Raw genomic sequence first — 26,725 nt, forward strand, 5'->3', positions numbered from 1 at the left:
CAAGTAATTAATTACTTTGAGATTATATTGTAAATCAGTTACTAACTCAGTTACTTTTTTGAAGAAGTAACTAGTAACTATAATTAATTACTTTTTCGAAGTAACTTGACCAACACTGATAGATAGATAGATAGAGAGAGAGAGAGCAGATGCTACTTATACCACTAAGTGGCAGTAATGTGCAAAGTTTCTCCTTCCTCACAACTACTGGGCAAAGTTATTCAATCACTTATCAGTGATCAGAATTATCCAGATTTCTGTGATAATGAATTTAACATCTCATTTTACTGTTTAGCCCAAACAAAACTATTTAAATGTTTAACCATTTTGATATATTTTTTACACTTAATAAAATCTGTGAAAATGTTAAATGTGTTGTTAATGAAAATAGTTTGTTGATGAAGCACAGCAGTTCCCCTATGATGGAATAACATCAACCCACATGAGAATTCTTCTGTGTGCACTTTAATTAATATTTATATAAATATATTAAGGTGGGTATAAGGTATGAGTGGGTTTATTGTGAGTTCGACAAATAAAATGTAGTCATGGAAATTTCTGATAAATCTGAAATTTATCATAATGATATAACAAAAACAACATTATTGCAGGGTTAGTCTATAAGCTTCCAGTAGAAAAGGTTCTGTACAGTAGTAAAACAAATCTGAAGAAGTGACGATTATTGCCATTTTAGCTGTGCAGTAAAGAGAACGTGGCGGGCCACAGTCATTGTGTTCATTTTCCAAGGTCGAATTAAAATTTTCCACATTCATCCAGCAGGAGAACCAGTTTAACGATACATAACTAACTACTTCCACATATTCCGTTTTTAATCTGGAATTTTTGTCCCAGAATTTTTAATGTGAGAGTGGAATTTATTTTTTCCAGTTTTTATTATTTTGCTCACTTATTTATTAATAATTAATTTGTTTCGTATTTGTTGTTTTTTATTGTTTTATTTTGCATTTCTAAACAAAATTATTGTTTATTTTACATAAGGTTTGATTTATTTTCTTCTTTTTCCTTGTTTCCTGTTACTGTTATTGGTAACAAACCTTTCATTTCCTTCACACTTGTCTCCAAAGTGTGACACACAGAAAAATTAATTTAGATTATTTTTCTTAGTAAAAGAACAAATTTATTTTAAAATGATAATGAATGTTATTTATCGGGACATGAGAACATCAGATGTTAAAAACAGGAGCACTAAATGCGCAGTGTTGTCTTTTATTTTCTTTCAGATGAGGTTTCACAAAATAAAAATGATGATCTTGTTATTTCAGTGACAAATACTACACCTGCTTTCTCTCCCCAAGACATCTGTAGCCCTGAGGCACCTGGCACTGATGACCTTTGACCCCCAGCTGTAGCTCTGTTCTGGTGACATCTGAGATGCTGGTTTACAATCTATGGAACACACATGCAGATGTACACGCAGACTGACACACACCTAACTGCATTACCTGCAATAATGCATTACAATGACAAACAGGTGCTTTCAGAAAACACAAACTGTGCTCGTGTGTGTGTGTGTGTGTGTGTGTGTGTGTGTGTGTGTGTGTGTGTGTGTGTGTGTGTGTGTGTGTGGTTGGGCGGGTGCCCTCGTTGTTTCTCTTTCAAACATCATTAAAGGCATCCCCATATGTCTGAGACCCCTGTTGAGGCTTGACATTAGCGTCTGTGTTCATCCTATTCATGTATTTGTGTGCAAATAAACGGTGGATGGAAAACAGAAGGCTGGAGGATGTTATCTAGTCATGCTAATGTTTGCTGTTACAACAAAGCTCTGGCTTCTGTGCAACAAGCCAAGGAAATCTACCCTGACATTAAGATAACTGCATCTCTCTCTCTCTCCTCTCTCTCTCTCTCTCTACACACACACACACACACACACACACACACACATATAAGCTGAAGCAAAGAGAACAGACAGATGTGATGTGGACATGATCACTGGAGAGCACTCATGAGAATATTGGGAATAAGATTAGTGACAAGAGCCAGGAGAGTCTTAGACAAGGAAAAGAGAATGGGGTTGATCAATATGATAAAAGCTTTCATAATTTGAGGTTTTGAAGTTTGCTATATTGCTGCAAGGTCATATACAGCCTAATCTAGTGATAACACCCTGTCACACTTCTAATACGTTGAAAAGCATGACAGATGTCCATGGTCTTTCTCCGGCCTTGGAGAAACGAGCCACCTAATCAGTGTGGCAAGCCTTCTGCAGTGGGTCATAAAATGCAAATATATGCCATTCATAATACTGCCTTCATTCATCTCAGAGAATAGTACCAATCATAGATGGAGGACCGTTTTTGATTGATTCTGAAGAAACAGTGGCTACAAGGAGGTGTGACCAGTCTTGAGAAACCCCTGCTTGGATACAAGATAAGCTTATCAAGGCATCTGTTATCACGCTGTATGCCAGTTTGTTTGTGAGTTTGTGATCTAACATGGATGTAACATCGTTACCAACACTTCTAACTGGGTGTTTGTGTTTGTCTGTGTCCACGGATGTGTGTGTGACTAAGATAACTGTTTGCAGAAGCTTTATCAGTCAGCAAACACAAAGAGCTATTCGGTGCACAGAGAGTCACAACAAAGGGACAATTTAGCGCAACAAAGAAACCTCCATCCTAGAGGCCATGCCGGGTGCAAATTGGAACGAAAGCCCTCCCATGTGCTGGTATTATAAATTTAGGATAGGATGCTAAATTGCAAGCATAGGTACAACAAGACAGTGTGCTCAGTTTCTCTGGTAAACAAGACAAATGTCAAAATAAAGCATCAGTTTGCCATAATTTTATTTTTTCCCTGTTTACACACAGTGATATCCAGCTGTACATGTGCTTATAATACTTACTCATATTTAGAGATATCAGCTGACACATTGCTTGCAAAGGTCCTGAAGTGTGTAACACAACAACAGGTGAAAAGGTCCAGTTTGGTGACTAGAACTGGCTGAAGTGGTGGTTCGGATTGACGCAGCATCTGTTGCAAAGTGAATGCTTTACTGCTCTGTTGTGGCAATTTACTGGTCGATCCACGTTCCTGGCCTCACCTATGACCATGAGCTGTGAGTTGGGACCTAATGAATGATATTGCAAATAGAAGCAGATGAAAGAAGTCTCTTCCAAGGTGTATTAAGACTTTCCCCCAGAGAGAGGGTTTATTTTACTTGGGAACACAGTGCTATTCCCTAAGAAGTGATGGATGGATGGATATTTATGACAACCGCCTGTGCTAGTACGCCAATCAATACAAGTGATCTTACCCCTTTAAGCCTTAGATTAGCTCCAGAAACCAAAGATGCATTTTGTAACAGGCTGTAAACATATCATTTTCTGAATTAAAGTTGGGAATTTTAAAATAGTAGTCTGTGGAGAAGTGGAGCAGCTATATGAGGAACTGGAATTAAGCCTTTAATTTTTCCATTTTAGAAGATCATTAAAATGTGCAAAAGGTTTTAAAGGATGAAAGAAGAGACTGATTCAGTTATATAGGAACATGTTATGGGACTATCATAAAGGATTTTCTATAATCTGAGACAGATTATCCAATGGATATTCTTGGCACAAACTCAGGGGCTCACACACAGTTGAGGGTCTTCCTCCTTTCATAATGAATAATTCTCTATTGTTATTAAAACAGTTTTTTGTTTTTTTTTTATCATAAAGTAATTAAGTAATTGGTCTCTGTTAGTCTCTCCCAAACTCAGCTGGGTATCAAAATAAATGAACAGAATAGAGGCTGGGTTAGCAAATAAAAGAGGAAACAAAAAAGAGGACAGGGTGGGGACTCTGATCTGTCATTTTTATGGAAATTACCAACTGACAGTTGTTTTGTTCAACAAAATCGGAAAGAAAAGATTGCAGTTCAAATTAAAGTTGTTATGGAAATGTTCAGCAAGACAACAAGCATGTTAATTCAGAGGCTCACAATTATGGTGGTTTACTCTATTATGAAAAAGCTTGGGAAGCTGATTTACTATTTAATACAGCTCTAAGTTCATGATATGGATATGCATGTAATGCAGTTCTTCTCAACAGATAACATTAAACTATCATTTTGGCCTCTGAAAGCACACTTGAAGGAAGTGGAAGGTTGACCAGTGTTTTTTTGAAATGCTTTTTTTGTTTGTGGATTTTTGTTGGTGGTGTTTATGGTGTGTCCTGCACCTCAGGGCCACTACGCCTTACACTTTAAAACCTAATCCCTTTCTACAGTCAGTGCACATATTGCCCTAAACCAAGCTACTGAGTATAATGCTAAGTTTTAGAAAGTTGTTCCAATGAAAACTGCCTGTGGCAAGGTCTTTCATTTAGCAAGATTAAAGAAGGACTGACTCTAGAAAGGTAAACAGTTGTTTACTTTTTTGCATTAAGTTAAATGCTGTAAGTAAGAGAAACTATATTATGCCAATCTTTTTATATTTTAGTAATTAAACAAATATTATATATCTTAAAAACTGCAAACCCCCCCCCCCCCAAAAAAACAAATCATCTTTTTTGTCATTCAGATTGATCTGAATTTAATATTAGCATTTATGTATTTACAGATCAGACATGAACACATTTTGAATCTCCAGGTACTCACTGAAAAACAAAGGGTTGTTGGTGCTTCTGTCTAAGGAAACAGTTGCAGCCCTGAAAGAATAGTTGCGTGGCATGCAAAAGGCATACATCCTGTATGCTGGGATGGGATTATAAAACCTGAATCACACACACTCGTGACTCTCAGAATACAATGTCATCAGCGCTGATGAATGCATCCGTGAGATAGAATGAGCTGATCAGTGGCATCGGCCCAACCCTTCAAAACATACAGACTGAGAGAGAGTGAGAGCCCTGAGTCAAACAGGCTAATCAAGCACACAAAAGGAAATGCAGATTACCTGTTGCTATGACGACTGCAGCTGCAGTGTGACTGCCATCCTCTCTGACAGAGACCTAAATAGATCAAGCTTTATAAACATGGTGAAATTTGAGATTGCTTAGTGGGCCAGGTGCTTTCTCAAAACCTGCTTTGAATGAGCGTAGCTACTTTATTTTAGCCACATGATGCACCCTCATGATCCAATGACATATGCTTGCTTGTATCATTATACTTGTACTTGTTGGCTCGATGTTTCAACATACTCAGACAGTTCGATCTGAAAGTGAATGCAAATATGGAGAACTGTGTACAGTATTTGGACAGATGTGTCAAATTTTGTGTGTGTTGGGCCAGGTGAGAGTCACAGAAAAGACCCCCACCCCCTTCCCTCCCCTCTCTAACACCAACCCTGCTCCAACCTCCACCCATCTACCAGGGTAACCCACCGTGTCACCCCCCCAACTCATCATCATCATCATCAGGCGCAAGCAGCTGGCAGCCTGCCCCATTTAACTCCCTGCTGCACTACTGGGCTTGGCTAATCACTGGTGCTCAGCTCCAACTGTGGCCACCACACCTGCCCCCTCACTGGTGGGATTGTCCCATCTGGGACCTTATCATAGGGAATTTCCGGGGGGGCTTCTTCTCTCTGCTGCTTTATGCCCAAAAGACATAGGTGCAGTGAGTAGGGGGAGGAAAAATAAGACATCAGTGATAGGGGTCAAGTGCTTTCAGTGATCACTTTCAGTCTTACTTTAAGTTCAGATTGACTGTAAAGACAGAGATTCACTCTCCAGTATACACACATACCAGTGAATGTAATAGTTAAATATATATAACGCTTTATTCAAAAATATTTATCAAGTTCTTGATAAAATTATGGAATTGGCAGCACCGTTTTCAAGCAATACGCTATGTGTCATGTGAGCTATCATCATTAGCAGGGACCAGATGGTAGGTCCATCATGCACATTGCTTTGCTACTCTGGTATTTGTCTACCTCGTTAAAAATCGCCTTCAAACAGTGATGCCGCGATGATTTATTCAGTTTCACTCTTTAAAAAAAGTGAAATTCTTCATCCATATTTGTGCTAACATAGAAAATGCAGTGGAGTAACACACTGAAAGTGGGCTTTCTGTCGAAATAAGAACGGATTTTTTTCCCCATTTGTATACCTCCAATTCCCAACGGATGCTTGTTTTGTATTTTAAAATGAATTAAAGGCATCTACCACTCAGCTGCTGAGGGAAGAGACCATCTAAAACATTCTGTTGTTTCTGCCTTGTGTCCTAAAACACAGTCAGTTGGTGGCATACCCGGGATGCGCTCTCTCACTCGCTCCAAAAAGGAAAAGATTACCTAGTAGCCACATAGAGCTGCTGCTGGTGGCAAATCATATGTTGGGGTTACTTGTCAGCTTTGAGTTCAGTGCAGGCGAAGAAGATTCATCTCCCCTGACACGCGCTGACATAGAAAACTATATTTAGCTTGTCGGCGTACATGCGTAAAGTGACGCTGGCGCAGACGCACGCACGATGGTTGTGGACTGAATACTGATAAGCACGGGCGGATGAAAACTGTACAACGTGTACCCTGGAAATGCTTGAGCTTTTTTCAAAGCACTATTGGGGAGACATGCAGAATAGAGAGGCCAAAGTGGCGTTAACATCCAGTTCAATAAGAGTGCGTAATGTATCCTGGCTGGGCGTTTGAATTAGGCTTCTGAATGTCACTTTAGCTGAAATAAAATATTTCAAATTAACACCATGTATTGTGAAATATAAATACGAAAGGGTTACTGGCTCTTGAATAGTTGACGATGAATATGAATATGCTAACTGACTAGTAGTTTGCAATGGTTGCAAGGGTCACTTCGCTACATGGCCGTACAAATTAGTCACGCGGCAGTATTAGTCATAAAATTATTGGTCATAATTAGGGCCACAGTCAGCCTACAGTGGCCTTTTTTTGCTGAGGGTTTTAGGCCTACTGCACTTTATGAATAATGAAAAAGTGACGTAAACAATGCGGTCCTCTTTGCAGCTCGGGCTCGAGGCGGGCGCACAGGCGTGATGCGGTCGTGACGTCGATTGAGTCGGGGATCTTTAATCCTCTGCCGCAGCAGCACAGCCGGTAACCAGAGGAGGGGGCAGAACGGTCGGACAGGAATGGACCGTACAGGCTAGGCTAGTGTACAAGGCCTAAAAAGCTCGGTCTTTAGTCAGATGATAATATCACCGAGTGAAACAGAGATTAGGCATCGAGCGAGCTGACTATTTGCACAGGCCAGACCCCCTCCTCTCAGCGCTGTAGTCTGCAGCCTTTTCACACACACTCTTTGAATAGACCTCATTTAGGAACGCTGGTTAAATATATTCTCGTCGGCATTTCTTGCCTTATTTAAACGTCGAATTTAGTATTTTACATCGGCGGACGGATACTACGCCTCGTCCTACCGGTTTTCCTCCCTCTTTTCGCCTTTCAGCAGCGTCGCCTCGTCCCTGCTGTTTCTGTCAGTTGCTGCGCATCAGTAAAACATGCAGGATGACCCTGTGGGGGTGACAACCACACAGTTACCCCCGTCAACCACGGAAACGGACCGCAGCAGCAGCCCGGTCAGCAAACCCGGAAAGCAGCCGAACCAAACCGACAGGCACAACGACGGCCAGCTGAGCTCGTTCACGCCGGATTATAACCACGTAGAGCAGAAGATAGCTTTCCATGATCATTTCTGCCCGACGCAGTCTATCTGTGACCTTCAGCACAGCAGAAAAATACATCAGCAGTTAGGTCAGCACACTGAGTTCAGCCCCACAGAGCCGACCCCACCCCAGGGACGTTTCAGTCACCTGCCGCAGAGGCAGCCCTTCTCCAAGACCAAACTCAGCGCCGCTGACCCCCGCGACTCTCCAGTGGAAGAGGCTGAAGCTGATGCCGCGTCGCCATTGCCCACTTCCGTAAACCTAAACAAGATCCAAATGGACTCCCCTATCGCCCACCATATAAATAACGGCAATGGCAGCAGCACCGGCAACATGTTGTCTGGAGGTCTCGGCGCCGCGTTCCCGAACCTCCCCACCCAGGAGTTGCAGAGCGCCAGTGCGGGTTCGTCTTCACCTTCCCTCCCTGGGTTCGGCACCCCTTGGTCCGTTCAGACCAGCTCCTCTCCCCCGCCCGCACCCAACTCCATCAACCCCATCCACGCGAACGCCATTAACCATATGCCCAACGCGGACTCTGACAACAGCTTCTACCCAGGTATCCCCTCCTCCATCAACCCGGCCTTCTTCCAGAGTTTTTCTCCGGTGTCAGCTAATCCGTGCGCCGGGATTAACGTGCAGGGCTTCAGCGGTCCTTTCTCACCCCAGATAAACGTCCCTCAGCAGCCGCAAAGTCGCAGGTCCCCCGTTAGTCCCCAGATGCATCCCCAGCAGGGCGCCTTCCTGCAGCAGAGGAACAACTACAACCAACATCAGGTGAGCTGCTGGGGAGCATGGCCGGGTCTCCTATTCCCATTAATGTAACTATCACAAGCAAATGTAGATATTAAGACTCTCCAAATCTGTAGCCAATCCATTAGGTCTATAGTTTTGTGAAAGCTGACTCTGGCACGTCCTTAGGTTGGGGATATTTTGTCACAATGTAGTTATAAAGCCTTTATAGATTAATGTGTGTATGTGAATTCATGTATAATCTTTACCTTGAATAATAAACTATTTTTTATCTTGATGCATAATGACAAATGCATAATGCATTATGCAAGGGCTCAAGTCTACTCTTTAGGCAAAGAGAGGGAGGGGTGAACAGGGTTACAAGGGAGCATCACTGAATCTAGCTGTTGTTCTCTCCTGGAAGCTGGCTGTGGGATGTGGTCACATGGCACAGGGCCATCCCTGCCTTGTGGTGCACTCAGTGGGAATACAAAGGTTTGCAGGGTTTGTTGTCGTAAATGGGTGCTTATATTTGGGTGAAATGAAAAGCGTCCAGTATCTTGGTGGTGTGATGGTTGTCGGTTGCAATGCCCTGAGGAAATGCAGCAACAGCAGAAGCTCACATGAGCAGTCCAGTCATGCAGCAGTTGGGGGTTTGTAGCCTTCAGCTTCAGGTTTCTCCGTAATGCAATTTGCACATTGGGTGTGTGCATGGAAGTATGTATGTGACTGGGTGTGCCTGTAGTGCATGTGTGGTGTTCCTGTTTCACTAACCTTTAGCCCTTTGCTCTGAGTCCTATGTAAATATATTTTCATGAAACCAACACAGACAACCGCATAAAGGTGATCCCCACCATTACGTGCAAGTTCAATTTTAAAGTGAAAAACACAAGAAAATGCTGCATCTTTTCTATTTTGTTAGTTACTAAATGCATATTTTGTGAATGGTTTTTTTGTATGTGAGGTTTGGTACATTCATTTCTAACAGGACTCTAAAACAGCCTCTTTTCATGTAAATGTCCTTCTAGAAGCAAGCCTTGGTACTCGGCAGCCATCTTGAAATGTCTCTGGGTGCTTATTGGATCTTTTTTGTTTGTTGTTTGTTTTTTGGAAGCTTCATCTAAACTAACTTTAATTTCAGTGGCAACCAGGACATGGATTTCCCAACAGTAGCTTTAAAAAGAGCGTTCTTTCAACTTTGCTTATAGATTTTTCCATTTCCCTTTCTCAGAGTGCTGAGTCTCTCTCTTATGATTCTGCTTAAAAGCACTTCTGTTATCCTTTTTTTTTTTTAAAGATTATTAACTCTGTTCCTCAAATACAGCACTATTAGAACATGGACGTTGCCAGTGAGTCCAAAGGTTTTCAGTTTACATTAAGCATTGAGTGCAGAAGAAACAGAAAGTTGTTTCTCCTCTGTGTATGATTCACATGTGAGATTAAGCACAATGCAATCCAATGCATGATGCTTAAGAGGGGACCCAAGGTCCAGGTGGAGAGAGACTGTGTGTAAGTTACAGAGGTGGTGTTGCAGCGCACGGGATACTTAGTATTAGTCTTAAAGCCCTAAATCTTCTTATCCAGCCACCCGTTACAGGAGCAGATCAAGCTGTGGCTGTGAAAGGAAAGAAAGGCAAGATAGGATGAAATGGATGTTGTAAATACAAAAAATATTTGTGTATTACAGACATGATAAAGCTCTCAGTTCTCTTTAACTCCATATTATCTTTATGTTTGCACAGCCCATGGTGAAACCATCTCCCTGGGGTAGTCACCAAGGCAATGGCTGGGGCTCCGGGGGGATGTCCTGGGGCCGGGACCACCGCAGAGGGAGCGGCATGGGTGTACCTGGCTCAGTCAGTCACGTCTCACCACTGAAGAAGCCCTTCTCAAGCAATGTCATCGCTCCTCCCAAGTTCCCACGCTCTGGCGGATCACTGGGGCCTAAGTCCTGGATAGAGGAGAACATGTTTCGCACAGACAGCAACAGCAACACCTTGTTGCCCCTGCAGGTATGTGTTTAGGGTTGGGACTGCATTGGCTGCTGTTGGTGGGTTTTGTAGGATCATTGGTTTGGTGTGTGTGTGTGGGGGGGGTGTAACAGAAGGGTTTTTGTTTGACAGTGTGAGAATCAGTGGGTTTAAAGGTGGGAAAGAGCTGGCGACAGAGGTTAAATCAATCACACGAATTAGATGTTAGACAAATTAAATGATGAAGGTCTCTGAAGGGATAGTTTCGCTTAACTTTACTTGATGAGGTATAAACTAAAAGGGGATAATAATTCTTTCTATCAACAGGAGAAACATAAGCAAGAGTTTTTAGATCTGAGGATCTGGGCTGGGCTGCTTTATTTTCAGGAAGTTAACGCCTTTTGCCACTAAAACTGCTCCTTTGCCAAACTTTAAAAGGTCATATTCCAAGTTGTGGTCTACCTAATGAAAGTATCAGAAATACAGTTGTTTACTTGCATAAAATATTCAGGTTTTTGCTATTATTCAGAAAGACAAGTGTCTATACTATGGTCTTTATATGGCTAATGAAAAGTTACAATTTCACTGATACTTGCAATGAAACTAATTAAAGTTAAGTTTTCTAGGTAACAAACTCACTCCTTCTTTTCTTTAAATACCTTCTTAAATAGTGTAAATAGTGTAATACAAAAGGCCTCTCGAAGAGCAAATGATATTTAAAAGTAGATGTGTTTCTCCCAATGACCAAAAATGTGGGATTTTCTTTTGGGTAGGCATCTGTAGCCTGGCTTGACAGAACTGACAGTAAACAAGAACGAGGTCGTGTGGAGCAAATGACATCAAAAGAGTAAATGCACATTCCAAATGTTCTCTATACATGTCTAAACAACATATTACCACATCCATTCCCATATCTTCATCAGAAAATTGACACTACAATATGCTGCCTATGTGTCTAATTTCTGAATATTGTCACGTTTCTAACATTAATGATATATCTTTTTGTGTACTTAAATGAACTGAGGGACTCTATGATCATCAGTGCATCTACTTTCCCCTTTTAAAGCTTCAGGGTCCAGATGGTCATCGTTTAGTCATATTTTAATCACATCGTTCTAATTTTCCTGCCAAAAACAAAATTCCCATTTGTTCACAAAACTGGATTAATCTTCGTCTCTTTCGTGTCGCTGATACAGTGTTTTTCCAGGCTCAGAATGGGCCTCTGTGGGATGACAAAGTACAGTGACTTACCTAATTGAACAAAACTTTCCTTTTTCTCACTATTTCTTAAACAAGAACGTCTGTTGTGTGTCTTAGTAAATGAAATCCCAATTCACAAAACTGATTTAGGAAGATTATTTTATTACAGTTACCTCCTGTGTAGGAAAAATGTTTTTACCAGAACTAAAAACATGAACTGATTTATAACCCCTGAAGACATTTATGTAGTGCCTTGTGCTCGGTTTATTTGTGTATAATTATCTTTAATTAATGCATTGAACCACACACAGAGTCATCCATTTAACTTTTACACGTTGCACTCAGAATGTATCACTTTTGTACAACGCATAGCTTATAGCACATGCTTCAGAACCAAGGCTTGCAGCACAATTCAAGTGATGCCCCACATGTCACTTTATATTCTTCTTAAAATTGGACCCAGACACTTGTGATCGTCATAGTAACACACCTCCCGTGCACACACTGAATTAAACCTTGCCTGGAGTTTCAAGTTAGCAATCAAACTTACACAGAATGCAGAAAAAAGCAAAGTAACCTGATGTGGAAGATTGCGAAGCCTAGATCTTTGCCAAGTGTAAAGAGACGTCTGCGTGTGCCGTGAGACTGGTTGCTATTTTCAAAGAACATAATTTGCATTGTGATTTGATGTTTCGATTCTCGTGCCTGCAAAGAAATGGAGTCATAGTCAGGAAAGCCTTCAGAAAATCTCCCCCTGGGATACAGGCACTTTGAACAGTGTTTTACTTGTTTTGAATTGATATTACTGAGTTCTTAGGAACATTTATGAGGCAGTATTGTTCCCTGAAACTCCATGTTTGATATCATTCTTTGTCATAGTTTATCATTTCCAGTGCGACTTGCATTGAAAGAGCTCGGTGTTGCTGTTGAATTCTTCTATAAAATCATTCAGTTATAGGCTTCATGTAAGAGACATTTTAATGTTAAAAACTGCACAGCTTGGACACTCAAAGTGCATCAATTGATTAAAAGTTTAAATGTGCCTTTAAGGACCTCAACACACAATTAATATAAAATCAAATCCACAAAACCTTTCAGATTATGAGCGACTTTGCCTGAATCAATTCTAATATTAATGCGGGTATGGCCGTGACTCATTCAGACCGATCTAATGATATCACCTTATTAATGGTGTCACCAAATGGTACGACTGTTGCTATGAGCTCAAATTATTAGTATTATCAGTGCCAAGAAGTGCAGCGCTTCCTATTCCAGGAAACAGACGCGACTGCATGGATTGTTAATTTCCATAAACAGTGTCACTACTGGAATTTTTCAGATTCCAAGTCTTTTCCTTCCTTCCTCTCTGTTTAATGTTTGGCACTCAGTGACAGACTGTATCTCTGCTGTGTCATGTTTTTAACATAACACAGAGGTAAACTGGGGACAAAAGGAACAGCACCTCTGCCTTCAGTTAGCCTTTAGTGGGGCTAGTCACTTGTTGTTTCTCTAAGAAAGGCTGCAAGTTTCCTGCAATTAACTGATGTGATCACCCTAAAATACTATGACGCTAAAGAAAAAAGATCATCCAGCAACGTCAGGTTTCCCATTGCTCATTGTCACCCATTACATCAGTCTTCTTGTTAACACAGAACCCTCCAGAATCCCTGGCCTGTCATGAAAATTACTCAAACTAAATGATCAACTGTAAACAGGTTGCTGTTTAGCACTTCAAAGAAAAAACACGTGCACTATTCACTGTATTGATGTGATGATAGAAATATCACCAAGATTTCTTCAAGCCTGGAATATTTACATGAAAAAATCTGTGAAGGAAAGGGATATTAAAAAAATTAAGCCAATTTAAATTAACTAGTGGTCCGCTGGCAAGCAAAAGGTCCTGGTTCAATTCCAGCTGGAGACACAAATCCCCTTTGGGGTTGTGTCCGCTAAGGCATCCAGCCTGAAATTTGGCCACCCATCCCTTTTGGCAAGGAAGCAGGCAAAAGTCGCTGTCCTTCGTCTCTAAAGTTGGCAGGTTTATGACACATAAAGACCAGTGTGAACCTGTTAATCATTCTCATAATGCAGCAGTGAAACAAAGGGTTTGGTCAAAAAGTTCCAAAACTATTAAAAAGCAAAAAACACTCACTTTAAAGTTGGCCCCCTTCAGGATTGTCTCACTGTGAAGCTCCCCAGACTTGAAACAGAGCGCTAAAGTGAACCTCGATCTCAAACTAATCTACGTTTTTTTACATCTACCTGAACGTTTTCACATGACAGTGCACTCTAGTACAATGCAGGGAAGCCGTTTCTGGTTACACCAGCACAGTTGTCACTTATCATCAGCCGTCCTTGTGAAATTTGACTTCCTGTGATTTTGTCCCCTTACCTGAAATGAAGTTCAAGTTGAAGCTTGACCAACACAAATGCAAGAAGTTGCATGCTATTGCATTTTAATTTAAAAAATTTTGATAGCATTTTGTATTTTGCGCAGTTACAGTGTGATCATTTTCTGAATTACTGTTGCTTACACAGAAGCGACATGCTGCTATTAACTATCATAGAGTTGGGACATTAGCCTGTCATTGTGCTGTGTGTTATAAGGTGGACTTGGCACTCTGGCTAGAATAATAAGATGATCAACTTCACTGTTCTGCTGACAAACTCCCAACCTCCATCTCAGCTCTATTGTGAAATGCCGCTCCTGGTTTTAGTTTCCATTTTCTCTCTTTGTCTGCATCTTGGAAGCAGTCCAGAGAGCTTGGGGAATCCGTTGTGTAGGCTGCCTGTAAACTTACCTTCAGACTCCTGAAGTGAATAAATACGGAAAAAATGTTAATCCGAGCGTGAGGCGCATGTTAAGCCAAATACCCTGTGCTTCAAAGGTTTTATTATTCATAAGCCAAATCCCGAAGGTGTGTGAGAAACGTGAGGATTTATTCGTGCACCGTGACGTTTGTTTGTTTTGTCAAACTCTGGATGATTAAAAAAAAAAGAAATGTCACCTGTATTTTTTCAGGATCGCACCAGGATGTACGACAGTCTGAACATGCACTCCCTGGAGAGCTCTCTGATTGACATCATGCGAGCTGAGCAGGATCCGATGAAAGGTAAGCTGGCCTTTCCCTTTCAGTCTCAGTTCGTGGGGTCAGAGGGAGGCGATCGTGTTCGCGGAGGCAACCCGACATCGTGCAGGGAAGTGACAGGCCCATTGCTCCCAGAGCTGTGCTGTTTTTCCACACACCAGCTTATTTTCTCCCTGCTGAGAGCTTAATACTTGTGCCACCAGCTGCACATTTACATGACCTTCCAGCTCTGATCCTGTTCCTACTTAACCTGAACAGCACACTGATCTGACTCTGAGCTGGAGGTCAGGAAAAAGAGAAACCGTGGCGTTTTTCTTTACTAATATCAGAAAACATCTGTAACTGTCAAACATGTGTATTTTACACCTTAAAAATATATTAACGGATCTGTGTAACTGCTGAATTATTCCTCACTTCTTGGCAGGATCAAGCAGAGAATTTACCGTAGAGCGACACTTCCCTGGCCTCCTGTGCTCATCAGAGGAGCAGTGTCAAATAACAGCTCCTACTGACGGCTGCTCGTAGCTCTTTTACAGCCTGACAAAGCAAAGACACTCTCACTTTAAAATATTACAAAGAAGAAAAACTCATCACTGGTTAAAAGACAAACAGTTGAGGTTTGCAAACACGTATAAAATTTCTTGTGTGGATTTTCTCATTTGCAGTTGGCTAAGATTATTACTCAACCTGCGCCCTCCTTTCTTGGGCGAGTTTCTTGTTTTTCCTGCCGGAGCAGATGGAGAGGACACGGGCCAGTGTGCACAGCAAAGCGTGGGGGGCTGGGGGGGTCTACTCTAATTTTAGATGTGATCACACTTTCACACGCTGCATATGACAGCTAAGAGAGGTGAGATGGAAGGGGGGGTTGCAGGGGTCCGCTCTGCCATTTATAGCACTGACATGGTTAACACAACACAGCATTCTGGATAAGGGCTCCAAATGTAGCTTCTCATAAGGCAACACATTTTTAATATATTTGTATCTTACTAGTGACTTAATTTATCTGACATTTCACAATGAATGCTGTGATCTAGAATTTGGTATTTGTGATTTTTGATTCATTAGTACGATTGAGAAACCACTGTAAAACTAAATATGATGGGAAATTGGGTTACTATAACAAGTGTTTTTTTCCTCAATCGTTGCCAAAGCAGAATGTAAAAAAAGGGGAGAAATTGTCTTGTTCAGCTCAGAACTTGCTAGGTCTTTGCATTAAAATGTATTTATTTATTTTTTTTTAAATGGACATTGTTATCGCCTTAAATAAAACAAGTAATTCCACTGTAGTTTGGTCGGAAAGCGGAAACAGTACGTGGTCATTTATGGGGTGGAAAAAAACATTTGCTCCTGTTTGTGCTCAACTTAGACATGTGAAAAGACGGTTGTTTTTTCTGTTTATGTGTGTGCGTGCAGTTTTGTGTGGTTATTCCCATGTACATGCATTGGCTTTGCCCTGTCTTCTCCATCTGCTCTATGTCTCATTCCTATTTGTGTGTGTGTTTTCTGCGTGTGTGTGTCTGTTTCTCACATCAGGCCGTGTGGGATGCCCTAACCCCGGGGCTGACGGCCTACTCATGCTCAATGGTAATTATCTCCTAGCACCATCCTCCTGTGTCTGCAGCTCTCATGATGCTCCCACCATTACTCTTTAGCCTCATTAGACACACTCACTGTGGTGCAATAAGGCCACGCAGTGTCACCTCTGCTGCAGAGTATCTGACGGTACCCGTTAAATGGGTTCAGTTTTTTTAACCAGCTGTTCAACTGTTTTGTTGGCATTAAAGTGGCTATGTGGTATAACTGAAAATTTACTGTGCTCGTTTTGTGTAGTACTTGAATGACACAGGTTGTTCCAGGTTGCCTCCAATTAAATTTTCTTGTGTTAATTAGAATAATTGTTGCCCTGAATAGTCCCTGTGTTTTTGTTTTTTAAGCTTCACATTTGGAGACACACCCAGTTGTCAAAAAAATAAAACCGTGTTTTGTAACAGTATTAGCGAGACATAAATCGGGGTCAGACAACATTTGGGAGTAATTACGAGTGTTTTTAATAAGTTCTGGTTGTTGCCATTTCCTCCTGAGACTCAATAATCAGAAAATATTTTTTGTCCCCTTTTCAACGCCATCTATGCTGCTGTGTGTAATTAGATTTCTTGTCCCTGCCAGAGCATATTTAGGGCTTTGGCCTTTAAACAGTTTTCCTTTTTCTGGTTTTTGATCGCATTTAAAACCTTTTTGTGCAAAATAACAACATTTGTGTAAATGTCATTTATAGGCTTCTGGGCTTTCTGTGTATTGCTTTCATCAAGTATACGACAGATGCAGCCCCTCAGGCTTCCTTGCCACAGCATTTAGGAAGTTTGGAAAAATAATAATTTTTGTTTTGGGTTTCAGGAGGATTTAAGTCCTTTTTTAAAAGTATCTCAGTTTAGCTCATTAGTCAGTGACTTGAATAAAAGCTGGTTGGGTTGGATCAGCAGATTAAAGTCTACAGTTACAAATGCCCTCTGAGAAATGTTTCATAGCTGAAACTTGCACTCTTGTACTTTTCTACATGCAGCCAGGAGCTATGGGAGGCGTCGAGGTAAATTCAGCTTTCTCTAGCGTGTCTCTTTACTTGTGGCTTTTTCCTTGTGGCATGTGTTATTGCTTAAATAGATACCAAACTGAGGCCTTAAGTCTGGACTTAGACTTCACTGTTTTCTGCTTTTAAATTTGGGAACACAGAATTTTGCTCATCAAATTTCTGATTGACTATTAAAAAAATATACAAAGAAAAATGTGTTGTTTCAGTATCCAGACATACATTAAGTTTAGGGTTTCATGTTTGGTGGTGTTTATAGCCTCTGCTCTATGGAAACCCAAAGTATAAATAAAATAGGTTAGCATGTAGCACTTTGTATAGATTTTTGACTGTGTGCTTAAAATAAGGTCTGTATTTTACACAAACTTTAGATATTTTCACCTTTTGTTCCCCACTTTTGAATTTTGAAAATGTATCTTAAGTTTTGGTAGCAAACAAAGGAGGTTAGTGATAGTCAGGCTGAAGTCATGCTGCTAGGGTGCAGCTTATTTATACCTCAAAATATGAGTTTTTACTTCTGCCAAATGTATCCACGCTTAAAAAAAACTATGAAAATGGATTGAATATGTGAAGATTATCTTGAAATCACTCAGCACCTATAACGAGGAGCCGCGCAAACCTTTGAAGAGAACCTTTATTTCCCCACAGAGCTTATTTTCTGCAGAAGTCCAAAACCCTGTAGAAACATCCCATTGGTTTCTAAAAATAATAAATTATTAAAATATACTAATCTTCTAAAATATTATATCATTCATGTTCATAATAACAGTGATTTTATTCCAAAACCCCGACACCACCTGTTTGTTTGAGAAGTTCTGTTATGGACCTCCGAGCTCAGTATTTTAACCATCTACATCTTGGTGTTTCTGAACCAGATGTGCTCGACTGTGAAATGGCAAGCTAACAGGGTAACGACTTGTCAATGATAAATTATTATCCTGCATAATCAATATGTAATTTACAATAAGGTCTTGATATTTTCTTCAGTATGATCTTAAACTAGCAGCTGAGCCCATAAATCCTCCAGGAAAGTGTTCTACTGAGACCACAAATAAAGGGAAGTGAGGGTTGTTGTTTTTTTTGTTTTTTTTGTTTTTTGATTTTGCAACCACGAGTCGCCCCCTGGTGGCTCATAAAAAGAATCCTCTTTTAAGCCACTTCTGTGATGGCTTCACTTTTTTGGATTGTAAGCTGCGTCTGTCCTTATGCTCTGACAGAAGCAGCTGCTAGTTGAATCAGATTAATTTGATTGCTTTCCTTTTCTGGCTAAAGATAAATTCACATTTTATCTAATATAATGCAAAGAATGTGATAAAGAAATCCCCTCATTTCATTTATATTTGCTATATAATGAATAACTTAATTCATTATTTATTCTTTTAAAATAACTTGTGTCGTCTGGTATATATTTGAACACTTTGGGACTCCATAGTGCTTAGCCATTATGTTAACAGCTTCACTCCACTCGGCCTGCCTTTCCACACACGCTTTATCTGCCACGCTGCTCTGGGTGGAGCACACATGATTGCGTGTCCCAGTCTCGGATCTGTAAAAAAACAAATTGTACGTAATCCTCACTTTAAGCTGGTGCTTGGCCTCACATCCACTCAGCAATAAAGTGCAATAAAAGCAGAAACATTATTTTATAGAAAGCCTCTCATCTCAGTACGTCCCTGTCATAGCAGAGATGTAACATTGCCTCAAGGAGAGGAAATGTGACTGGGATTGGAAACATGTTCGTGAGGGTTTCTGCTTGTGAATGTTTAATAGCATGCTTGACATTTGCTGTAGCCTTGCCTGCCTTTTTTTGTCCACCAGGCCGCTCCTCTCTCTTCCCTATTGATGACAATCTCCTTGATGATGGCCATGGCAACCAGGGTGTCCCAGGAGTCCTTGGCTCTCCCAACTGTTACCCTCACCAAAATGGGGAACGCATCGAGCGCTTCTCTCGTAAGGTGTTTGTGGGAGGTTTGCCTCCTGACATAGACGAAGGTGAGTAAAGAAATGATTTCATGATTGTGTTGTACTGCCAGTCCTTTAAAAAAAATATTTCTATGATTTATCTCCCTACTCACGTGTCACATGTCAAATTCCCTTAGATGAAATAACCTCAAGCTTCCGCCGCTTTGGTCACCTTGTGGTGGACTGGCCACACAAAGCAGAGAGTAAATCCTACTTTCCGCCTAAAGGTATTAGCAAAAGCATCAAGCTCACCTATTTATGGCTGGTTACCAGTATTTACATTGAGCCTGCACGGTATTATGATATGATGCAAATAAGTGAATGTCATTTGAATAGTGACAAACCAAGGTGAGCACCTTTGTTATACCCTCTCTTGTTCTTATATGCATGTACACTGAAGCTTTTTATACACGTTTCCTAGGCTATGCATTCCTGCTGTTCCAGGAAGAGAGCTCGGTGCAGGCTCTGATTGAAGCCTGTATGGAGGAGGATGGGAAGCTTTACCTGTGTGTCTCCAGCCCCACCATCAAGGACAAACCTGTGAGTTTTTCAAAAATTGCTTTTAAATCTTTAAACACTTAAATAATAATAATAATTTAAAGGATGGGTGTAGCTTTTGTGTCTGAATAGTGATGCCAACATGGAAGTACCTTAAAATGACTTCATTGTGTCTAACAGCCAGAGCGAGGGACTGATTTGATTGCAGGCACATGTGGTTAAAGCAGCAGAAAATATAGCAATATCCATCTTTTAAATATACTCTGTGGCACAGCAGTACCAGCTCGCTGTGAAAAGAAGCTACATGGGCACAATTTTCCTATAGGGGGGAAAGGTGATCTAATCTTGTTAGACTTTGACACCAGGTGCAAATTCGTCCTTGGAACCTGAGCGACAGCGATTTTGTGATGGATGGATCTCAGCCTCTTGATCCCCGCAAGACCATCTTTGTGGGCGGCGTCCCTCGTCCTCTGAGAGCAAGTAAATATAGCCAACTTGTTTCTCTACGACTAGTATTGCATCTCAATAGAGATGAATTCAAGCTATGCGTGCAATGATAACTTGGACTAAAAATAAGCTTCTGATAGCTTCTCTTCTGTTCTCAAATCCACATCTTGTATCTGTTTTTTCACATATTTAAATTCATCTTTTTGTCCTCTGTTCATTTCTTTACTAGTCGAGTTGGCCATGATTATGGATCGCCTCTATGGTGGAGTGTGCTACGCAGGAATTGATACAGATCCAGAGCTCAAATACCCAAAGGGGGCAGGACGAGTGGCTTTCTCAAACCAACAGAGCTACATCGCTGCCATCAGCGCGAGATTCGTCCAGCTGCAGCATGCTGACATTGATAAGAGGGTATGACCACCCTCCTTTCATTAATATTTCCCCCGTCTTCGACTTTTTAGTGTATATCAGGGTTTCAGAATTTTTTTTGTAATTAAATGTAACACTTTTTGAAACCTCAAGAAAAGCAGCACACTATCAAAGGAATGTGGTCATTTGGTTTATAGAAACCTCTGTGCTCAGTGTAGTGGTCAGTGAAGCACTTTGTTTCACTGTTCAGTGTTGCTGGTATTTTGCATCTGTCAATGGCAAACAGTTTTTTCTGCTACTGGCTCTTGTTTCTTCTCATTTATTGGATTGGATGATTAAAAACGAAAGAAATAAAACATGTTGGCAATTTAAAAATGTGCTAATTTAACAAACAGAGGCCCCTGTAGCATGTGGAAACACCAACCCATTCTACAATCAGCAATCATTCACTCAAATAAATGAAACCAATCGAACTTCAGTAGATTAAGGTGTTTGGCATTGGCAGAGAAGATTTAGCAAGTTTTTCATGGGCACAACCCACATTCTCAACGCTGCTGCCCCACCCTCAAATGTATGTTACTTAGAAATGTAGCACCGTTTAGGAGAAATAAACAGGTTTTCCCACTTGTTACAATGTAGACATAATCAGCCAAACTTCTCTAGCTTTAATGTTGCACATTTGTGGGTTGTGACATTGTATGCAAGAACATAAGATAACATATTAATTCCATAAAGGAACAAAAAATGGTAGGAATCTACAGTATGATACATATTTCACTAAATATTTTATTTATAAGCAGAATCTCAAAATTTTACTAACGATCACAAATAAAAGGCTTCGAGATATTTTATTACCGTAAATTAAACTTTTCAGACTTTAGGAACCAGTAGGATTCATGGTATATGACACAGTTGTCATGGTGATGTGTAATTTATGCCATTCGCACGTGCAAGTGTGTGTGTATTTGCATCTTTTTGTGTGTTATCAGCATCCCTACAGAGAAGAAGGGGCTTGTTGTTATGATAAGTAAACGCTTGTTAGGGCTGGTTAAATAAGGTTTTCTCTCTGCCTGTGCTTCGTTAAGCTTGTTTCCTTCGTTACAGCTGACATTATGTCTCGTTAATGTGCAGGTGGAGGTGAAGCCCTACGTCCTGGATGATCAGCTCTGTGATGAGTGCCAGGGTGCTCGTTGTGGAGGGAAATTTGCTCCTTTTTTCTGTGCTAACGTCACCTGTCTTCAGTACTACTGCGAGTTCTGCTGGGCTAACATCCACTCCCGTGCCGGACGGGAGTTTCACAAGCCTCTGGTTAAAGAAGGCGCCGACCGCCCTCGCCAGATTCACTTCCGCTGGAATTAGAGATTGCAACCCCCAATTTCATGGTAACACAGTTAGGGGAAAGGGAAATTAAACACTGGCTAACAGGAAAAAGAGCATCGCTCAGCCTCTCCTGCTTCCTAAGCTATCAGTATAATCAAGTACATAACACTATACAGTATATACTATATATCTATATATCTTTTGTAGCAGCCAAACACCACAAGCCTCAGTTTTTCACCAAAACCCCCCGCACATCTCAGGCTCTGACAACTCTACAACTCTTTTGTGGTACTTTCATCTTTTCTAAGAGGAGATTTAAAAAACAAAAAAAGAGATTGATTTTTGTAGCTTTTTTTATTATCATTATTTTTGTATGTGAGATTTAACGTAGATACGGGAATGTTTTTGCATGGGGGCAGCTTGTCTGTCTGTCTGCTGCTAGCCACCCCACGGTGCGTTCAGTGCACACTTGTTTCTGGGAAAACCTCGATTCTATAATGTTGACGCCTGCCCCGGGTCATTAACCAAAGGTAGAAAAAAATATAGGAAGCTTAAAATTGACACATTTTCTGCCACAAAGCAAACCGTTGTTTTGTTTTTTTTAACTTTGCCATGGGCTCTTTCTTCTTGTTAGAGAGTTTATTGAAATGTAAAAAAAAGAAGACACTAGGGTTATTTTTGCGCTCATACTGACCCGTAGAGTGATACCTCAAAATACAAAATCTGCTTTTCTGCAACTGTATTCAACATTTATACTGACCGAGCTATTTCAGAAGCTTTGCTGCTATATATACATATATATGAATAGATGTGTAGGTATTATATTTAATGCCATTTATAAACCTGAATCATGTAAAACGAAATGCAGTATGCACTCGAACACTTCTGGCCCCCATTGCCATAGAAAGATTTAAGAGTGCATATAATGACAGTAGGCTTAGCTACACAAATAGCATGCTGGATATATGTCAGGAAAAAACAAACCACTGAAATAATAAATGCAGACAAGACGTAACAATTCTATAATGAGTAGCATGATCATCAAGTACAAATGCCTAAGAGGGAAAAAAAAATCAGACTAAGATAAATGAGTTAAAAAAACATATTTAAACTTGCATGCTTTGATGTTTCTCTGTTGTTTGATCTGTTTACATACTAACAATACAAAAAGTGATATTGGTTCTACTGTAGACTTAGTGGATGCCATCACGTTGTCACGTGGTGGCTTGTATAGCAAAAAAAAAACAACAAAAAAATGCCATTGAGAAGCAGAGTGGTGTTCAGTGGTTTGTGTTTGTGTGTCGTCCATGTGCTGTGTGACTGTTGTTAGTGTAGACTGAGGCTCTAGTTTAGCTATCAACAGATTTCGTAGAGAAGAATGACTCCACCTTCACTCTTCCTATCCATATCTTTGTGTGGTTCCAAAGGCTAATCTGGTGTAGCTTCACCGGCAGACCAGACGCAAATGAAAGACTTTGTCAGTTTGGCGTGCTCCGTGTTATTGAGCACTGTTCAAACACACTAAACTGCTTATTTTGTAATGTAACAGTCAGGCTTCCATGCTGTGTGGCTGCAGCTCCATAAATCCAAGGAAACACTGGCGCAGTTACCAGAAGATGAAGCATCTCCACATCTCCTCACCACACTTGTCCACGATGAAGACAGTGACGCGTGGTCTTCGCTAAAGATGATCTTTTTCTTTTTATTGTTTGTTTAATTTCCTCCTCGACCCTTGAAAAACTCTTTAGGGACAATCTTTTTTGTGAGGACGGTCGCCCAGCCGTCTGTTTGGTACTGTACAAGTGTGTCGCTCTCGTGTTGTCGTGGTTTTAGTGTCTCATGCCCCTGTGTGTGTGCTCCTCGGTATCAGTGTTCAGGCGTCAACTGTGTACTGTTACAAAACCTTAATGGAACTGAGACTAGTTGAGTTGTGTAATTGAAATTGTTTGTGTGAACAATTTACTCATCACTGGCCCTTCAATATGTTGTTTTCTTTTTTTTTAATATATAATATACATTATGCACTACTTTTCTGTATCCCTGCTCGTTTTCCGTCTCCTTCACCCCTTGTGTTTAGAAGCGAATTATGAAAGTTTTCACCTATTTATAGGTAGAATTTATCATATTTTTTCCCCATAATGACTTATTTAAAGTGTAGCGTGGAGCAGTGGTCTTAAGTTAGCTATGTTTTGTGTGAGTAGAGCAAAAAGCAAATGTTTTCTAATATATTCTAAAATGGTCCGGGTGTTACGAGGAGCGGGAGTCGGAAAGGCGTCGCGGCCTGCAACCTGATGGGAGGTGAAAGCTAAAGACCGGGCTCCCGCTCTGGCCCCTCTTCCTTTTCGTGGCTTTGGTTCTCATGGCGTCTGATAATGTTTGAATATCGTCACCTGTAACACTTGACTCGTGCTGTTTTTGTGAGCTTCTATTTTCTATGTTAAACACTGTTACTTGGTTCTGTATGTGTCCTTGCTTTTGTAAAAATCATATTTATTTCACTATTTTTGTAGACGAAAAAATGAGTTGATTTTGATTGTATTTTTCTATTTAAATAGGACTGATATTTCGATTTATTTACCCCTAATTATGTCCAAAAGTTTTGGTTGACAAAGAATCACATCATTAGTAACATCAAAGTTTTTGATATACAGCTGATTCTTATTTTGATACACATGACACGTTTGATTTAATGGAAGGAAACATGAAGGTTTTATTATATTCTGGGAAGACACTTGAGATTCTCCCCTGTTGCATCGAGGCCCCAGCTGCCTGTCCTCGTAGATGCTCTGAAACTTGAATATAACACATTTTGAAAGGCTGACTAACCTCGAATCTGTGTTGTGATGTGCAATACTGTTTCTAATGTTTGTATAAAAGTAAGAACTACAGTGTAAACCTTTTTAATGCAGATTTATTTTTTTCATTGCATATTTTGCAAATTTCTGATCCACAGTGTCATTTTTTACTGTCAGAAAAAGATACCCCGTTTTTTCATTGCAAGTATTTTTAAATCCAGATATCTTTGTACTGATGTAAATGATTGTAGTTATTTTGGATAGTGTTTTGCTAACAAAAGGAGAGACTTTTTCATGCATATTTCTATTTCTTTTCATCTTGTTTTTTCCCACATTTTCTTTTATTTGATAGTAGCAGGTTCTTGGAATAATTTTTCATATTTAAATGTCATTGGTATTATTTTGTATTTTTATGTGAAAAACACTATATATAATTTAAAGATGCTAATTGCTAAAATATTATTTTGAGTTTAATTATTTTTAAAGCTAAATATTTGTAATTTTATTGTTAAAGTGACTAATTTCTAAATCAGAGTTTGTGTGTATAGCTTCACAAAAGTCGTTTATGAGATGTTTGGATTGTAATTATTACTGAATGGTTCTTTGATATGCAAAATGAATATCATGTTTATTTTTATTTTGGTTTTTGTATTTAAATGGGGTGTTGATTACAATCTCTTTTTCTTTCTTTCACTTCCTGAATAAAGACCCATTCTGTTTGGACATGAGTTTGCTGGATATCTGGCTCTTGCAGACACTTTTTATACTTTAACTCGTTCAAATACATAATGACATGTAGTATCCAGTGTGTTATTGCAAGTGAAAAGACTATAGTTAGAGATTAAAGGTTAAAAAGCAATCATATCCAATAACTATTGGCTATTTTAGCTTGTCGTGCTAGCAGATTAGCATTTGCTAATTAGCGAAAACACTGACTATACTGAAGTTGGAATTTATCACCAAAGTGTCGCCTCTTTTTGTTAACTTCAGGTTGAAAGTCGTATTTTTAGCATTTTAGTGTTTTGGAGGGGGTTTTTGGGGGGGGGGGGAGTTGGCTGAGAGGGTGGAATGCTAAGTCATTATTGAATGTTTAGCTTTGCTAGCATGGTATATCTATTGACAATGAGGCCTGCTAATTCATATTAATAAATATTTCACTCACTAAATCTGGAGCAAAGACATCTTAGAAAGGGTCTAAGTACAGTTACAGACAAAGCAAATGAACAGTTATATCTTCTGTTCATCAAAGGAGATGAAGAAGGTACAACACATAGTATGGAATATCACACCCCTGCATGTTCTGGCTGAACATATTCATGCCTTTAAGGCAGATGACTTGCAATAACGTATGTGGCCCTGCCTACACATATACCCCCGTCATCAGTCATTCCTCAGTTTGATAGCTGCTCATCACCGTGCCAAACTCCTTCAGGGAACCAAAATTATAGGCACAACTGTTGGTCTCCTTTCAATCGATTAACATGGTGCAACACATATAGCATGGGACATATATACATGGAATCAGACCAGCACCACATGGTAGAACCAGCAGAAAGGACAGAATAAACCACTGAATGGGCTGTAACATCCCAACAATAAAACCAAACAAGTGTGTGGTGATGATAAGCTAGCTGCAGTACAAATAGCACACTCACAGGGAACCCTTTAAAAAGCGCCCATGAAGTTGCCATTCCACTGGTGGAATGTGTTCCTACTCCCTGAGGCAAAGAGAGACATTTGGTGTCCTACACTAGGGAGATAGCTTCCATTAACAAGTGGGAGAGCCTTTGTTTAGACAGAGCTCTACTTCTAGCTGGATAGCAAAACAGAGAGCGACTGGTCACATAAGCACACATCCTGAGCGCAGTCAATATAGGTATGTAGCACAAACACACCAGACCCAGAGAATGCCACCTCAGAAGCTCAAATTACATAAAGGTACAAGCTGCAGAAATAACCTTTTGGTAAATATGTGCCATTTGGGTGCAATACAACCCTGAGACCCTTAGAAGAGAACTGTATGCATAAGGGATGTACAAATAAGTCATGAAGGTGATTTGGTACCATATAGATAAAAATTTAATATAAGGTCACCCACTTCCTTTACACAAGCCAAAGCAAGAAGCAATGCAGTCTTGTATAAAATAAACCTCATATCCACAGATCTAGTGGGTTCAAAAT

At 40.2% G+C, this 26,725-nt stretch overlaps 1 protein-coding gene across 4 annotated transcripts; it reads left to right on the top strand.

Moving 5' to 3' along the window:
* The first annotated feature begins 6,471 nt into the window (after positions 1-6,471).
* Positions 6,472-25,267, top strand: cpeb2 (cytoplasmic polyadenylation element binding protein 2). Of its 4 annotated transcripts, XM_005923021.3 has the most exons (11): positions 6,472-8,355; positions 10,053-10,322; positions 14,503-14,593; positions 16,103-16,153; positions 17,130-17,153; positions 18,972-19,145; positions 19,253-19,342; positions 19,537-19,655; positions 19,979-20,093; positions 20,290-20,471; positions 21,561-25,267. In XM_005923021.3, exons 1-11 carry the CDS (start codon positions 7,417-7,419, stop codon positions 21,786-21,788), a joined length of 2,283 nt encoding a protein of 760 aa, XP_005923083.1. In that variant the 5' UTR covers positions 6,472-7,416; the 3' UTR covers positions 21,789-25,267. The 4 variants fall into 4 exon arrangements, with proteins under 4 accessions (XP_005923083.1, XP_005923084.1, XP_005923085.1 ...); XM_005923022.3 differs by lacking the exon at positions 17,130-17,153; XM_005923023.3 differs by lacking the exon at positions 16,103-16,153.
* The last annotated feature ends 1,458 nt before the right edge of the window (positions 25,268-26,725 follow it).

This window comes from Haplochromis burtoni, unplaced genomic scaffold (assembly GCF_018398535.1).
Source record: "Haplochromis burtoni strain Fernald_Lab_line unplaced genomic scaffold, NCSU_Asbu1 Contig_61, whole genome shotgun sequence".
In the NCBI taxonomy this organism is placed as follows: Eukaryota; Metazoa; Chordata; class Actinopteri; order Cichliformes; family Cichlidae; genus Haplochromis; species Haplochromis burtoni.